This window comes from Numenius arquata, chromosome 11 (assembly GCF_964106895.1).
Source record: "Numenius arquata chromosome 11, bNumArq3.hap1.1, whole genome shotgun sequence".
Lineage (NCBI taxonomy): Eukaryota > Metazoa > Chordata > Aves > Charadriiformes > Scolopacidae > Numenius > Numenius arquata.
In genome coordinates, this window is record NC_133586.1 from 4,693,996 (window position 1) to 4,710,961 (window position 16,966).

The following is a 16,966-nucleotide window of genomic DNA, read 5'->3' on the forward strand; positions in this document are numbered from 1 at the left end:
TACATTTACACAAGGGTCTTTTCATCCCTGCCAGAATGCTGGCTCGACATTTGGTGCTGGCTTCAGAGTGCAATGTCCATGGAAAAAGCAGGTTATACCAGTTTGGAAAAGCAAGACTGGTTTTCCACTGTTGCTCTGTGGCTTTATTTTGCCCTTCAACCATCTGTCCGCACAGGCAACTGTTACTGGGGGAGGAATACCGTTGTCTCTCATGTTCAAAAGCAACAAATACAAACGTTTTTTTTTTAACAAGCTAATGCTGCATTAAGCAGAATAGCAGTTAAAACTATGAATTCTTCAATAACAAAATTACATTTTTCTTACTGTAGATAATATCGCCTCGGAACTGGAGAATTTTATGGGTCTGATCGAGACAGTAACAGGGTATGTGAAGATTCGCCATTCCCATGCATTAGTCTCCCTGTCTTTCTTGAAGAACCTGCGGTATATTCTGGGAGAGGAACAGGTGGACGGGTAAGTGTTCAGATATTTGTCGATACAACTGCACTTTAATAGAAAGCCGCAGAGAATTAAGTCTCCTGATAAGCATTCATGTAGCACTTAAAGAATCCTCTCTTCCACTAATATGCAGCGTTTTTCTCCTAATGAACGCTATTGCACAGTCATCGCTCATTTGGGTTACTCTCCAAATCAGCATATTAAAGTGGGTATATTAAAAGTATTTTTGTGGTAGCTTTGCCGTTGCTTTTCACTTCAGGTTTTTCTAGGGACATTCTTTACTTTGGTAAAGTGTCTTTGTCCTTTTTGGTCTATTTTATTGAGAGAAGAGCATCTTGAGAAACAATTGGATTTCCTTGCAATTCTTTACTGTTGGTTTTTAGCAGAGTTTTATGGAGAACGTCAGCTGAAAGGAAACCTTGTACCTTTGCTAACCAGGGAGTGAAACTGGAAGTGACCCAACTAGTATTAAATTGTTTTCAAGTTGCAATTGTTTGTGACTCCTTGAAATGCATTAAATGAATTATCTATTGAGCAGAAAAAACACTGATCAGGAAAAGTAAAGCTGATCCCCTGAAATGTTTGCTGTAGGTTGTATGGCTTCTGTAATGTATATAATTACACAATGTGTCATACTTTTTGCTGTATTTAAATCCTGTTTTCCTGTGATGGTAAGAGACAGCTGAGAGAAAAGTTTTTATCTCCACAGAACTTGCAGTGCTGAGGTCTGGTGATGGTCCTTCAGCAAACTGCCTTGCTCTTTCTCTTCCTCAATCAAATAGCCATCCCAAGCTTAAACAGAGTCACAGAATGATCTGGGGTTGGAAAAGGAACTCTGGAGATCATCTAGTCCAACTAGCGTTCTAAACCAGTGTTCCCTGGGAGAAATAAGTTTTCCTCGGTAATGATAGAACTATTAAATGAAGAATTTTGGGAAATCGTATAAGAAAAGGTGGTGGGAGGGTCATGGGAAAGGTTGCTTGTGTCTGATTTATCTGCCCCGACAGGATAAAGTTACAGCATGAGGGATTCTTCACAACCTCCCTCTTTCTCTTAGGCTAGTCTTTGGTCAGCCTTAAATTCTTAAAATTCCACCATCTGACAGAGCGAGTTAAAGGGCAGCTCTTCATCCCGCACTTGAAAAGCACACTGTCTTTTTCAGTAAGAACATTGGCTCTACGGAAAAGCTTGTTTCTAATTGCAAATCCTAGAGGCTTGTCGCTTTGCCGAGCACAAGGCTCATTCAGCCCACTTAGGATGTGGCGTGCTCTCACAGATACTCCAATTATCAATTTGTCTTTTCTTCTCTCCCCTTCTCTCCCTCGCTCTCTTTAAATTTGAGTTCAGCTTTGTGTTTCGAGTGGTAACTATGTTTGTGTGTCGGCAAGAAGAGCTGATATGAAGGGCAATGGCAGGTTTTTAAATCGATTTCCCAAATAGAGAAGTAAATGGTGCAGCTTTGAAGAGGAAAATGGGGCTGAGTGAGGGAGGTAAAACAGATAGATAGTAAAGAGCTACTTGTGCTAAAATTCACCCGTGCTAGGAAATTACCGCACGGAAAGTACCTTGGGTCAGGGGCAATCTCTTTGCTTGGAAAACGCCCAACATAGACTGTGGCAAGGCCCGAATTAAATAATGTTTCCAAAAATACTAAGGTGGAAGTAGGCACCTGGCAAGGAAGAACTGAGCTTGAACTTTGGCAGTTACGAACAACAGGGAGCGGGGTCTTAACCTGGGAAGTACCGAGCTGCTGGAACAATAGCTGTTTATGCCAGCGTTGCCTCGGGAGGTGAGAGGGAGGTTAACTTGAGATCCATTAGGATGGTTGTTCATTACACAACTGGCCCCACCACCACCATCCCCTCTTTTTTTTTTTTTTTTTTTTTTTTATTGAACGGGACTAACAAAACAGTACTTCAGTATTTCTTCCTTATTCAGTTGCTGGTGCCTGCCTTGCTTATCACAGAAAATAGAAAGTTAGAGGGAATTTAGTTGTTTTCAGAGTATTCATTGTCCCTTTTGAACACCGTGTCCATAGTGAATGTGCTCCCATGGCAAGAAAAAAAATTTTTCTCTTTGCAAATAGGGATACTGAAATGGGGATGTGCTGCAGGGGTCTCGGTGTCTGTGGCAGGGTTTTGATTCTTAGTCTGGCACTGGCTCTGCCAGCGCCCTCTGTCCTCTGCCGGGGCGCTGTGTGTTTGCTGTCATCGACTGCAGCTGCCGTCTTGATGGATGGCGTGTGGGCAGCACTTCTCAAAGTGTCTCCAGGTTGGGGACTTGGAAAATGAGCAGTTTGTGGCCTTCAGGAGCCAAGTGAGGAGACGGTGGCTGAGGCGGAGTTCCTCTTGTGGCACTGACCAGCTGCTGACCTTGTGCGTCAACTTCCGTGGCAAATTGGGGACAGTCTCTATAAAAGCAAAACAACCTCCCCGTTTACTCCATCATTTCGAAGCAGAGGCATCAGTAGCTGTCAGGCTTGTTGGAAGGTGTGAACGGGATCTCTGGCTGTCGTGTGGCTCCTCACTGAAGACTTATGGTTTGTTCTCTGTTATAGTGTTGGGTTGTATATGTTAGACTGTTGTCATCCCTCATCTTCTGTATGTCCTGCAGGGTTGCTCCTCTTGTCTCACGGTAGTCAGTCTGCCATACACCTCTGCTGGTGGTCTTCTGTAGCCAGCTCATCCACTGCTCTCATTCACAGTCCTCTGCCAGTTCTCATTCCTTTTTTGGTGCAAGTCACTTGCCTTCAGACATCACGCGTTGCTCTCTTACTAACAGTGTACTTATCTGGTCATTACCCCTTTCAGGAGGTTTTTGGGTCCTGTATGCTATGGAGGGGAATAAAGGATGATTGAAAGCTTGTTGAAACGTTTTCATCACACCCATCTCCTTTTGGTTTGGATCTCGTGTTCTGCCTCTTGGCTTTACGAAGGGTGAATGAGCACAGATGTAGCATTGCGTGCAGATAACAGCGTGAAGCACAGTTTTAATGTATGCAGTCAATAATTAAGTGGCTGTGGGTGCTCTGCAGTTGGGGATGCACATCACGTTGTGGGAATTCTGTCCTGTGGGTGTGCATGGGTTCTGCAGGTCCCCTTAAGGCTTTTTATGGCAAGCCTGGGACCAGATGTGCCCCCTACTCCTGTTCAGAGGTTTAGCCCATCCTTCAGGCCATAATCTCCAGTCGTTCCTGCAGTTACTGTGTCGAAGGTTTGATTGGCAGTGCTTTGTTTTCCTACAGTGAATCTTTTATTCTTTATGTGCTGTCTTCCTTGGCATCCTGATTTTTTTTTCCCATGGCTGTTAGAGCCAAAGTCTGATATAATCTTTTACAACTTTATTTTTAACATAAGCCTTATTGCACTCCAGTTGCCCTTCGCGCCACCTTTCAAGCCATGCAGCTCTGCACCTCTCCTGTGACCGCGGCTGTATATAGCCCTCCAAACGTGGTTTCCCTGGTGCTTTGAATGTTGCTAGAATAACTTCCACTAATTTATGCTTTCAGTGTATATAGGAACCCTTAGGACCTGTTTGCCTTGTCTCAGATGGCTGCTCCGACTTGTGCAGGTGGCTTTAACATATGAGTCACGGTAACTCCCAGCTCTGGCCCAGGCGCTGTGCAGTTGTGGAAAGCACCAGTGTGTGCTTGATTTGCCTCATTTATTCACGCTCTTGAAAGCTCAGCCACGTTGCTTTCATGCAAGAATTATCTCTAGTGTCTAAAACATAATTGCCAGAGTTGTGAGCAGGAGACAGGCTAGGCTGTTATTAAATATTTCTGTAGTCGTGGTTTCTGTAGTCGTGGAGCCACACCTCTGTTTATTGTGTTCAATCTGAGTCCAGGTTTTTGGTTCTTTCCTGAAAAGCTTAGTTGCCATCACTTAATCACGTGGCTAATTATGGTGAAGTGTCATCTTTTCAGCAGTGCACAGGGAGCTGCAGGGATTTTAGTCATCTGTAACAGAGTAATAGATGTCTCAAAGAAACACAGATTTTTGGTGGTCTGTCAAATCCCACATGCAATTTAGCATCCTTGTTCTGTCCTGGCAAGACGCATTTAAAGCACAAACACCTATGTTCTCCCTCATCAAACAAGCACATTCTTGTCAACATCCGTCTGAAGTGGTACCAGGTATATCGACTTCATTAGCAATCGAGTCCTGGATAATTAGGAGACAGTGGGGAATAGGAGAAACCACTTCTTTTTCACATCGTTCTGAAAATACACTCGGCATTTTGGTATGTTAAAAGAAACTGCAACCGTGGTCTGTGCAGATTGCAACCAGAATGCAGTTTTCACTTCAGGTTGGGTAAGGGAGGAATTAATGCTAAATTTTAAATGAAGTAGTTGATGTCAGCTTTTTATGAGCCCCATGGTTTGTCTGCCATGTTACCCTCCAGAAATTCTGACAGTGGTTAAAGGATTTGTAGAAAGCCTATTTTATCTGAGTTGCCGTGGGCTAACCGATGCTAAATGGCCTGCAGAGGTTTCAAGGCTTCGTTGTGTTAATAATGGATTTACATTGATGTAGATGATGATGTTGGTGGGACTTTGCACGGAGGAGTATAATGCATGCTGCCATGATGGGTTGGTTTGATTTAGGCTCATCAGCTACACAGACCTCTTACTCATTTCCCAATTGTCCATTCTTATCCCTACGATCCCAAAATATAGATGTCTTTGCAGGTGCTGTCTTGCTGCTGAAGCAGAGCCTATAATCTTGCTTTTGCTGCACCTGGGTGTTTTTTTCCAAATCAGCACAATCGAGTGATACCAGGAATTTCTTAATATATAATAGGATTTACACACACAATTTTGCATGTAGTATCTGTGGAAATAAAGGGTGTTCATCTTATTCCACTGCTGTGCTTAGGGAATGGGCTCAGCACATCCAGCTGCCTGTGTTGTTAGTTCTGCACTTCGAAGTGTGGGTCCTGTGCTGTGCAGTCAGTGCAACTGTTTACTGTCAGGTTTTGATGCATAGGCTCGACTCTATTTGGCACAACGCGGGAAATCTTTATTGGGCCAAGAGGTAAACTTAAGACAGAGGCAAGGAAACCTCACTATGCAAACTCCTACAGTTGCTTTTGTACGCATAAGCAAGACGTCTGCGTTCATGATTTTGTTTTCTTGTCAGAACTGCACCATGCTTTCCCTGCCATAAGGTATGTGAGGTTATTGCTTCCCGTTTGCCACAAAATGGAAAATCCGGTGTAGAGACCTGCTGTTCAGAGGACACGGATTTATATTCCTCATAGCAGCTTCTATACAATTATTAAAACACATGTTGGAGTGGGCTTTGCATGGTGTGGTGTCAGCTTTGGAGTCCTGTGTTACAGTCATTTCCCTGCCCTCTGACTGAAGTGAGCATTCAGGGAAAACTTGCTCCGTGCAAGAGAGGGAAATCCTTTTCTCTGCTGAAGACTAATTTAAAGTAATAAGAGGAAACATAGTGTTTTAAAGTTTGCTTATGTTAAGGTATTCTTGGTTGGAATTGGCTATGAATTAAAACTAATATTTTTCCTTCAAAAATTTCTTTCTAGGAATTATTCCTTCTACGTGCTTGACAACCACAATCTTCAGCAGCTGTGGGACTGGAACCATCACAACTTGACGATCAAGGAGGGAAAAATGTATTTTGCATTTAACCCTAAACTGTGCGTTTCTGAGATTTACCGAATGGAGGAAGTTTCAGGAACCAAGGGACGACAGAGCAAAGGAGATATAAATCCAAGGAACAACGGGGAGAGAGCCTCTTGTAAGTATACGAACAAACAAAAAATATCCTGAGGCAAAGCGCGTAGGAGGATGTCACCAAAAAAACCTCCAACACACTGCTACGTTGTTGACCATTACAATATTTGGGGTTTAGAAATTACAGGAAGCTTACAGTTGTTCCACTTGTTCAGATTTTAAACGTAGCTGTGAAAGTATGTTCACATGCGTGGAAAATTATGTGGTCACATAGTCACTATCTCACCTGTAAAAACCATTTCATGAAGACGTCTGCTTTCCAAATACCCTTTTTTTGTGACAGCAGCATCATGTAACAGTAGGAGCAAACCTGGGAAATGAGAAATAAACTAGCGTTTTGGTATATCCAAAGAGGAGCAGTCTCTCCGTTTCCTTTGCAAATGTGCGTCATTATAGGTATTTTCCTCTCTCGGATATCTGCTCTTTCTTTATAATAAGGAAGCTGCTGAATAACAATTCCATAAACACCAAAACAGTTTATGTTCAAGTTTCTTTTCGCCTCCTGCTGAATATTGAACCTTGTTGCTAGAAATGCTTGCTGTAGACTCAATTATCTGTGCTTTATTTTCAAATTATTTCCTTTTGAGTTGAGAACAGTTTTTAGTGTGCTAGAGTATTCCTAAACTTCGATGTCTCTACATTTTATTTTGGATTCTGCAATGGTCAAAGTTATTGGAAGGTCCTTTTTTGGCTTCAGTGATCTTCACATCAGGTCTCCAGGTGTAACCAACACATCTAAAAGCAATCTCTCATCTAGGATTAAGATGACAGAACGCTTACGAATTTGACCTCGTACTCAAACTCTTAGAACTGACAACGCACTTTTCTTTGGTCTTTTTGTGGTGTTCTTGGAGCTGAGTAAATTAAAATGGATCTTGTGTATAAGTCGAGTCCCCTTGTTCTGGATGGTGTTTACAAAACTAGGACACGTACTCTGCTGAATGTCTCTTTAGGCGTGATGCATAAACGCAGATGGCATAGATCCTTGTTGTAAGCACACTCCATTCTTTGCACATTCAATAGAGCAAAGGCTTGCAGTCCTGGAGGAGTTACAGACACACAGCCAGTCCTTACTACTACTGAGGCTAGTGCCAGCCGCTGCCTGTTTTTTTAAAAAAACCAGTACAGAAAGCTTTCTGACTCTGAGAAGGGGAAAAGAATCAACAGAAGCTCAACTGCCTTTGAAAAGATAGCACCAATAGTGCCAGTGTACATGAGGGTGAAACCCCTTTTATTCTCAGAGACTTCTATGGAACATTAGAAACTAACTCACAGTTGACACTTAGAATGCAATTTCTCCATCCAAGAATTAAGTTTTTAAAATGCTATTTTGTTTTGGATTGGAAAGCTCAGTGAATTGGTAGTGGGAAGCCATTCATTTGAAAGCTGCCGGCTTCCATCCAGCTCTGTTCAGAAGAGTAGCTGGAAGCTGCTGCCATCAAATGGTTGTGCCGTATATGAACTGAGTTTTGGAGTTCTTGGTCCAGCCTCTCATGAACAGGAATGTAAACTCTTTTGTCCTTTCCATGTCCATTCCCCAGAAAAACAAATTGTAGTTGTCGAAAGTTGTCCTGGAAAGTGGGAACACAGAGGCTGGTTACTGCTCTGTGTGTCCGTTCGAGTTGGATGATGAATTTAGTGCTTCTAAACCAGTCTTGTGAATAAACAGGATTTCCATTCCTTGCTTAGGGACAGTCTGAAGTAGTTTTCAAGAGCTTTCTGATGATTCAGTAGAAGAATATCTGCTTCAGAAAAGATGGTAACAAGTAGCTCCAACATATTCTAGAATGATTGCCAAGGTCACTGCTTACCCTTAAGCACCCAGATGTATTAGGATGAAATAGGAAGGTCTGTGAAGACAAAGGCTGTTTCTATACTGTGGCATCATAGGCATTACTGGAAAGGCTAATTAGCTAAAACTGATACCTAAGAAAAAGCAAAAACTAACCGATGATGTGATGCTAACTCTGTCATGTCTTGTCTTTCTGTATTGCAGGCGAAAGCCACATTCTGCGTTTTGTTTCCAACACTACGCTCAAGAATCGGATTAAGCTAACATGGGAACGGTATCGCCCTCCAGATTACAGAGATCTCATTAGCTTCACTGTTTACTACAAAGAAGCGTAAGTAGATGTCATCGGAGACTAATGGGGGCAGTCCGAGAGCTAGTAGGCAATTCTGTTCTGACTTTCGGTTTACTGGCGAGACAAGTTAGTCAGCAAAGTCCTTAGTCCTTAGTCAGCATCAGTATCTCTTGATACTGAAGGAGTGGGGCGATTGCTGGAGAGATCCTAATTTCTTGGGAGGTGTCTTTGCTGTTGTACATCCTTGCAGTGTCTCAAATTTAAAATAGAAATGCAAATGAGTACACTAACAACTCTCCAAGCAGTTTGGAGGGGTGAAAAGGAGATTCAGAATGCTGCTAATGACATATGGAGCAGGGCTGTGAGACACACAGCACAAACTGTTGATTTCCAGCATCGCTTAAAAAAGAATATCACTGTGACAGTGTACTGTGATGCAATAAACGTAGTGCTGATGAGTCCATAGGAATTAATAACAAGAATAGTACTCTATGCTCTTGCGCCAGCATTGCAACTTAGGAAAAGTAGAACTATATGACTATATAAGTGTGTTTGTATTGTGTGGAAGTAAAGGAGGGAAAGCCTGTTGGGCTGGCCAAGGCCAGTCATGAAAGTTTAGGTTCTTTGTGGTAAAAAGGTCAGCCACTATCAATAACAATTTTGAGTTGCTTCTGTTTCATATATGGCTAGCTAAAATGTGAATATGTCTGAAGCATTTCACTGTCTCTTTCGGATAAAAAGACCCTATAAATTTAGTGTTTTCTTGGATAAGTGTCACCTTATTGCTGGTGACTGAAGATAAGACCTGCAGCTAAAGCTGAACTCTGAATTTTGTAGTGCTTGGAAATAAATAACAAATTTTATGCTGTTTTATTCTGCTATGGAAAACAAATTAAGCTCTGTTTGTTTCATTGAGCAACACTGAAGTGAGGCACTCATGAATATATGACAATTTTTAGGAGAAAATAAATATTTTATACTGATTTTTCATTTTACTATTTCAGGCCATTCAAAAACGTGACAGAGTACGATGGGCAAGACGCATGTGGCTCCAATAGCTGGAACATGGTCGATGTTGACCTGCCACCGAACAAAGAGAACAATCCTGGAATTTTACTGCAGGGATTGAAACCTTGGACTCAATACGCCATTTATGTCAAAGCTGTTACCCTCACAATGATGGAAAACCATCATATTCATGGAGCAAAAAGTGAAATTGTATATATACGAACCAATGCTGCAGGTGAGACAAGGGCTCTTGGGTAAGAGGTTGATAACGCTGCAGTTACGCTTGTTATATTATTATGCAAGTTCCTATTGTTAATACAGAAATTGAATTTATGTGCAGATGATGTGGATAATGCTAAAAAGTTTCAGTAACTTTGAAAGCAGCATTAACGTTTGAATTAAAACTCTGGTTGTTCAGACATTGTTTTCATTGAGAACTATGGGAGTTTTTTGGAGTTAGGATTTCAGACTTTGTTCCATTGGTGAAGGTCAATTTAAGTACAACTTCGGGTTGGGACTGTAGGTGGTTACATTGGAACCCTTAATAAGTGTTAGTGGGGCATAAGTAGGAAATCTTTTCTCTGAAATAGGACGCTGTTTTTTCTTCCAGTATAGAAATGGGTTGGGATTCACTTTGAAAGCTTTCATTGAAATGGGCTCTAGAATGCTCTAGATTTAAATGCTGCCTTTTATTTTTTCCTCTTCCAGTGCCATCCATTCCCTTGGATGTTATTTCAGCGTCCAACTCCTCATCCCAACTGATTGTGAAATGGAATCCTCCCTCTCTTCCCAATGGCAACCTCTCATACTACATCGTACGGTGGCAGCAGCAACCTCAGGACAGTTACCTTTATAGACACAATTACTGCTCCAAAGGTAGGAATACTAAACATGGTTGTATTGAAATGACTGTGATTCTTACCTGCCAATGCATCTATTTACAAGAGCTAAAACCTATGCCCTGCTTCACAACTCTTTTGTGAATTACAGCAGGTAGAAGGGAGGGGGTAAACACTGTTGCTGGATTCATGATACGGAGAGAAAAGAAACGCGCCCCCTCTGTTCTTTTCTTTTAAGATAAAGTCCCGATTCGAAGGTATGCTGATGGGACCATTGATACAGAAGAAGCTACTGAACCCACCAAGCCAGAGGGCTGTGGGGGAGAAAAAGGACCTTGTTGTGCTTGTCCCAAGACAGAGGCAGAAAAGCAAGCTGAGAAGGAGGAAGCAGAGTACCGGAAAGTCTTTGAGAACTTCCTTCACAACTCCATCTTTGTCCCCAGGTAATGGATTTCGGACGCTTTCTCTTTGCAAGTGGGGCTAATAATTTAATTTCTTAACACTTCCTAGAACACACACTTCCTGGACATGAAAGCATATGTAGGTAACACCTGAAACACATAAACATTGCCCTTCCTTTTGTGAGACAATCTGCAGCCTTACTTTGCAGTATCTCTTATTCGCTAATTTTTGTCTCTTTCTCTCTATTTTATCTAATAGTAAGGGTTCTTACCTGTATAGTTCAAGGACTTCAGTGATGGTTTCTTTTCAGAGTCAAGAGTCACTTGACGAGCTCTTTGTCTACAAGGGTTTCGGGGATGAGCAACATGTGGCAGACAAAGGGTTTCACATGTGATCTTTCTCTAAATAGCCATTTAAGTGCTTATGTTCCTAATCTGAAGATTTATTTGCCTTTGAAATTGAGGGCATAGTCACCTCACAGAATTGAAACTGGTCTTCCTTTCTCACTGCACTAATTGCAAAGGGTGTATTGGTTTCCTGGGTCTGTGCTGCCGAGAAGTATTAAATATGCCCACGCTTCCATGATAAACGCTAGTGCTTACACATTAAGTGGAATAGTAACGATTTTATGCTGCAACATAGAGTAGATACTGCTGAATTAGTTGGTGATTTTGATCCTTGAGTTTCCAATTTATCCTTCGTGTAAGCTGTTCTTGCTTTAGATAATTGGATCCTGGGGTCTAGCACACAGTGTATAGCTGTTACCCTACGGTCTATAAGCAGTCAGATTTCAATCATGCGTGTTATCTCATTGTCTTTGGCGGGTGAAATTTATGGTGAAGTCCTGTGCTTGAGAACTCAAAAATGTGGCTTTGCTGCTCATTAAAACTGGTTAATTTCACTCTCCATTCTGATTTTTGGACCTTTATTCAAGGATCTGTTGAATTGAGTTCGTTGGGGTTGGGACTGTGATGTGTGCGGAGCTTCTTCGCTTCATCCAAAAAATGAAGAACTAAATACTGCCTCTCTTTGGAAATGCTAAGTATTGTATCTGAGCTGTGTTTGAGTAGCATTTAGCATTCGTGGTTGAACTTGTGCTGTGTTTCCGTACTGATGATGAGAACCAGCAGCAAAGATGAGGTACAGAGAATTAACAGCCACTGTGAGTGGCCGGGATGTAATTCCTGAGCAATGTGAAACCTTGTAAATGTGATCTGATTTTTGGACTTTATGAAATAGCACAGCAAGGAGTTCTGACAGGGTTTTAAAAAAAAAATTATTATTTTAATTTTTTGTTTTTAATTAATTTTAATTTTTTATTTCACCAAAGCTCTGTCAATTAAAATGTGTTATCTTCTCCCAAACTTTCTTGCATTCCACCCCCCAAAGGAAACTCTCGAACCTTGAACTCAACAGTAACGAACTGACCAGTTCACAAAGAATTTCCTGAAAGCTTCTCCTTTTCCCATTTTTCTTAACTAAACTGTTACAAGGGTGTGTTTTGTAACAGCAAGGGCAGATAAGGTACAATGCTCAGAAATAGCTGCATAGCTAAGCAACTTTAAAGAAACTGCGTGTCAGAGAAATTAAAGATTATGAGCTAGTGAGACATTACATGGGACAAATCTAAGCAGCTCGTTACTGCTGTCTCTTTTTTTTTTTTTTTCCCCTTTTTCCCATGGGAGAAGTTAATTAATGTGTTAATGCAAGCTCAATAGTAGTGTTTCCAGTGTTCTACCTGTCTCCAGGATATTATGAAGGAGAGGCAGCACGTAATACAGTGTGAAAATATTGGACTGGCTGGTTTTAAGGTTGTTTAAAAAGCCTGTTGATCTAATCTTCTGTGCAACTTCTGGGTGACCCCATGTGTGTTACTGGCAGTGGTGAGGTAGACTTCAAACATTAGGACTCTGGTTAGTCATGAAGAGACGTTGACCGCCACAGGAGGATGAGTTCTTCTTCAAGTTTTTTGGTTCTCCAATGAGCAGGATGAGGCGGGCTCTGTGTGTAGTAGAAGATATCTGAGAAATAACATTAAAATTGTCATTAAGTATGAGAACAGTTAGCTTTTGTGTTAAATGACCTACGTTTTTTTCTTCTTTTTAGTTTCAATTTGATTTAATTTTTTTATAGCGTTATTTTTAATTTTTCTCTTACATTTTCCTTCTTTCCTCTCCTTTAACAGAACAGATGAATTTTCATATTTTTATCTCTAGACTTACTTCCTTGGATGCTTGTTTTTTGCCTTTATCTGTGCCTTTCACAAAAGCAGGAAGATGCTTGACTAAAAAGCAATGGTCTCAAATCTGTTGATGTTTTAATCATGTTTGCTGTCCTGCAGGTCTGTTTCTCTTTCTCATATGACTGTAGTTTTCACCAACAAGTTTTATGTTGCGTTCTCTTTACCCATTTCCCCAAGGGCAACGTAAGCGCTGTAGTCGTCCCCTCCATCCCTCCAGATACCACCAAAGAGTTGAAACTTCATGCATCCCTTAAAAGCAGTGATAGATAGTGTCATGCATTTGGGTTCTTGGCATTGGCACATGCTTTTGTGGTTGACTGAAAGTGGACTTTTTATTTTCACTGCTTTTGTCACAAAATCTGTACAAATGTTCATCAGTTCAGTGCTGGGCACCCCGTGTGCTTTTAGTGGTTCAAAAGTTTGTTCTTTCTACTGAGTTAAAGCAGTAGATGAATCCTAAGCAAGGTGAGTAGGTTTAGTAACTTCATTAATACTTGCTCACATCTTTAGTAACTTGATAAATAAATGCTTACATCTCCTATGAAATTCCCTCATACCCCACTGATAAGACATTTGCTTATATGTTGCTTAAAACAATTTCTTGGTAACTTAGGAAGCTTCTTGCTTGTCTTCGTTTATTTCTGTGGTGGGGATTACATGGCATCTGAGAGCTTCAAAACAACTACTCAAGACATAGTAAAAGGATTTTGGAAAATTTTGTAATGAACTCCTAAAAAAAAAAATACACTAATTTCATCCATCCTCTGCCAGATGATTTCAAAACCAAGTCAGCCTGGTTTTGGCTCTCTCTGCATCATGCTGTTTTGTGGCTGAATGTACTAACACAGTATATTTGACAGTGAATTAACTTCTGTTGAGTTATCTTTCTTCCTGTTGTGTGTTTGAGGGAGGCCTTATTTGCATGATTAGTAACTCACTCTCTGATAGAAATGTATTAGACTTTATCTTTGTCCTTGATAACCCTTGCACTGGCCAGGTGCTAAGTGGGCCCTGGCCAAGGGTTTTCAGGCAGGATAGGATTCAAGCCAAAACTGGTTTTGTAGTGTGACTCTTCTTAGGTTCTTCTTCAACTCCCCTGGTGCATTGCTCTCCAAGCCTCACACCTGGACCGTCGGAGACGAGCAGGAGCTGGAAAAGCCAGCTTGCCCACCGTAGTTAGTGCTTCTGTCCGAAACAGCCTTGGATCTGACACAAGACCAAGTGACAAGTCTCATGTGTAGCATCAGGTGTTGGTTAGCTAATACAATCCGAATGTCTGTGAGAGTATTTTCATATTGACTCTTGTACCAATACTGGGGCCTGTTCGCTACAACAGATTCTTAGGCATGAGAAAGTAGTGGTGTTGCTGAAAATCCTCAAGTTTTTAACTCTGCATAAATTTCATACAGATGCCTGCAAAGCAAAGTTGCTCAGTGAACTCTTTGCCGTACACAAGATTAGCGCTGTGCTTTCTCCCATAAGAGAATTGTTCCTTTGCAGAGCTTTTGTTTGGGTGAGAGAAGTAGAGACACACAAATTACCACACAGTAGTGGTGGTTAACGTTCATGGGTTTCAGCTGCCTTCCAAGGTTTCTTTTCTCAGTGCAATACATCCAAAGTTCTGTAATTTCATTGCAACTGGGAAGGAAGTTAAGCCTACTGAGAGGCAGCTTTGCTAATCCAGCAAACTTCAAAACAGTGTTTTCCCCAACCTTTTCAACCTTTAACATCTGATTTTTATTTTAAGCATCATCAGCGTCGTTAAATACAAATCTAGGTTGTTTATTGAATAACAGTGAAGCCATTTTTGCTATTGAGTTTATTTGTGTGAAGTCAGAAGTTTGGATGTTTATCTTGGGGCACAGGGTGAGCTTCAGAGTTTTGATTGGTATCTGACCAAAAGAGAGAGTAATAGGATGTGCTGACATGTTGCAGGTTCAGATTAGGAGAAAGCTTTCGTCTTGTTTTGCAGTTTCCTTTATTTAGCCTTTTTAATAGTAGAGTTACGTATTTTACTGTTGGTTTTGGTTTTTTTTTCCACAGAACTGGAGGAAAAGTGGCGTTTCTCTAAAGAGACCTTTTCTATACTTGTCTGTTTGTTCCACAGACCCGATAGGAAGCGGAGGGACGTGTTCCGGATCGCAAATGCCACTTTGGCCACTCGAAACAGGAACGCGACTGGGACAGATCACTTCACCAACGTTTCTGACACAGAGGAGAGTGAGGTGGAATACCCATTCTTTGAGACCAAAGTGGATGGCAAGGAGAGAACTGTCATCTCCCATCTCCAGCCTTTTACTCTTTACCGCATCGATATTCACAGCTGCAACCACGAAGCTGACACACTTGGTTGTAGCGCTTCCAACTTTGTCTTTGCAAGAACCATGCCTTCAGGTACGCTCTCCCAAGTATAAAGCTTTATCTCCTGCAGAGAGAGCAATCTCAGGCAGGACAAACCCTCCAAAACCAGTTAGAAAAACATGGGTATGTAATAAAAAGATTGGATGCAAGAAAATTAATTGGAACGATATAAAATTTTGTTACAGTAGTTTAATGTCCTTGACTGGTCTCTCGTGTGTACTGAGAGGGGGCCTGGAGCATCTCTCTGATGAGGAAAGGCTGAGGGACTTGGGTCTTGAGAAGAGAAGTCTGAGGGGGGATCTGATCAACACCTATAAATACTTAAAGGGTGGGTGTCAAGGGGATGGGGCCAGTCTTTTTTCAGTGGTGTCCAGTGACAGGACAAGAGGAAATGGGCATAAACTTGAACATAAAAAGTTCCATCTAAACATGAGGAGGAACTTCTTTACTCTGAGGGTGGCAGAGCCCTGGAACAGGCTGCCCAGAGAGGTGGTGGAGTCTCCATCTCTGGAGACATTCAAAACCCACCTGGACATGTTCCTCTGCAACCTACTCTAGGTGGACCTGCTTTGGCAGGGGGGTTGTACTAGGTGATCTCCAGAGGGTCCCCTCCAACCCTGTATCGTTCTGTGATTCTGTGAGTGATAGGTATTGAGTCTGTCCTGTGACCTGGAGAAAGGCAGGAGTGTGTGCACGGAGTACCCAGATAATTGTGAGAGAATCTGTTTCCTAGCCATTTAGGTGAGACCCACAGAGGTGGTGGGTTAAAAGGTTTTATTCTTTGGTTCCCTGTGTGCTGACTGGAGACAGGGGAACGTTTCTCTGCTAATGTTTAATTTTGCTGTGCTCGCTCTGAACTGTTTGCAGATGTTAAGAGTTTTTGCTGGTGGGAACGTTTGCCAAATGTTTCTTCTGTCACAGAATGACCATGCATTTGTCCAGCCTGGAAACAGGAGGACCACTGTGTTGCTTTGTGCCCGATCCCCGGCGTCTAGAGTCCTTCAAATAGGAAGCATTGAATGCTCTACTCATGTTTGGGACTTTTACAGATTGTACTTCTCCTGAGAAGAATAGAGATGATTTTAGTGTAAGCTCATATGCATCCAGCAAAGAGCTTCTGACTCCAGCAGATGTCTGGGAATATTTGATGCAGAATGGTAGCAATTTTGTTTTGTTTCTGGAAGGAAAGACTTATCATAATCCAGATCCAGCTGTGCCAGTTAAAAAAAAAAAAAAAAAAAAGGCAAAAAGTATTGCTTATTTCAAGGAAATAAGGAAAACTCTGAGATCAGGGAAAAAGAAATGTGTTCCCAGATTTTTAGCGCGTGGCCCTGAAAATAAAAGGTTAAACGATTCCGCTTTCTTCTAAACCTAACAACTGTATTTTTGAAGAAGTGGCCTTTTTTTCTTTGACTGAAATGGTCTTCATATTCCTGTTGAGGTTTGAGTAAAACCTGTGAAATTATCAAGGATGAAATAGAGGGAAAGCAATTTCTGAATTGCTGGTGAGACTCCATTTTAAACTGTGACAGGTTTCCTAAGACTGGATGTTTTAGGAAAGGGATGTCGGTGGGTCAGATCTTAGGCGTTCGCAGGCGTCGCGGGCAGGTTGCTGTTCGCAGCCGTTCGGTGGCAACAGCTGCGTCTGCACCGTTCGTTCTGCTGCAGTGGAAGGTTTGGAAGGAGGAACCAGGTGCTGATAAACAGGTTCTGAGACACAGATAGAGCGCAGTGACTACCCCAGAGCCTGTAACTGGTGAAGATGTATACGCCGTACTGTTTTCCTGGCAATTAGTAGTTCAGACTTTGCTGA

The 16,966-nt window shown here is 41.7% G+C and overlaps 1 protein-coding gene across 3 annotated transcripts in view; it reads left to right on the top strand.

Annotated features, from left to right (window-relative positions):
- Positions 1 to 16,966, top strand: part of IGF1R (insulin like growth factor 1 receptor) — a 190,826-nt gene that overhangs the window by 151,597 nt on the left and 22,263 nt on the right. For all 3 annotated transcript variants that reach the window (XM_074156420.1, XM_074156421.1, XM_074156422.1), the window contains exons 5-11: positions 330 to 474; positions 6,007 to 6,221; positions 8,214 to 8,340; positions 9,306 to 9,544; positions 10,018 to 10,185; positions 10,387 to 10,591; positions 14,900 to 15,186. In XM_074156420.1, coding sequence (XP_074012521.1) covers positions 330 to 474; positions 6,007 to 6,221; positions 8,214 to 8,340; positions 9,306 to 9,544; positions 10,018 to 10,185; positions 10,387 to 10,591; positions 14,900 to 15,186 — 1,386 coding nt within the window. The remainder of the gene's footprint in view (positions 1 to 329; positions 475 to 6,006; positions 6,222 to 8,213; positions 8,341 to 9,305; positions 9,545 to 10,017; positions 10,186 to 10,386; positions 10,592 to 14,899; positions 15,187 to 16,966) is intronic.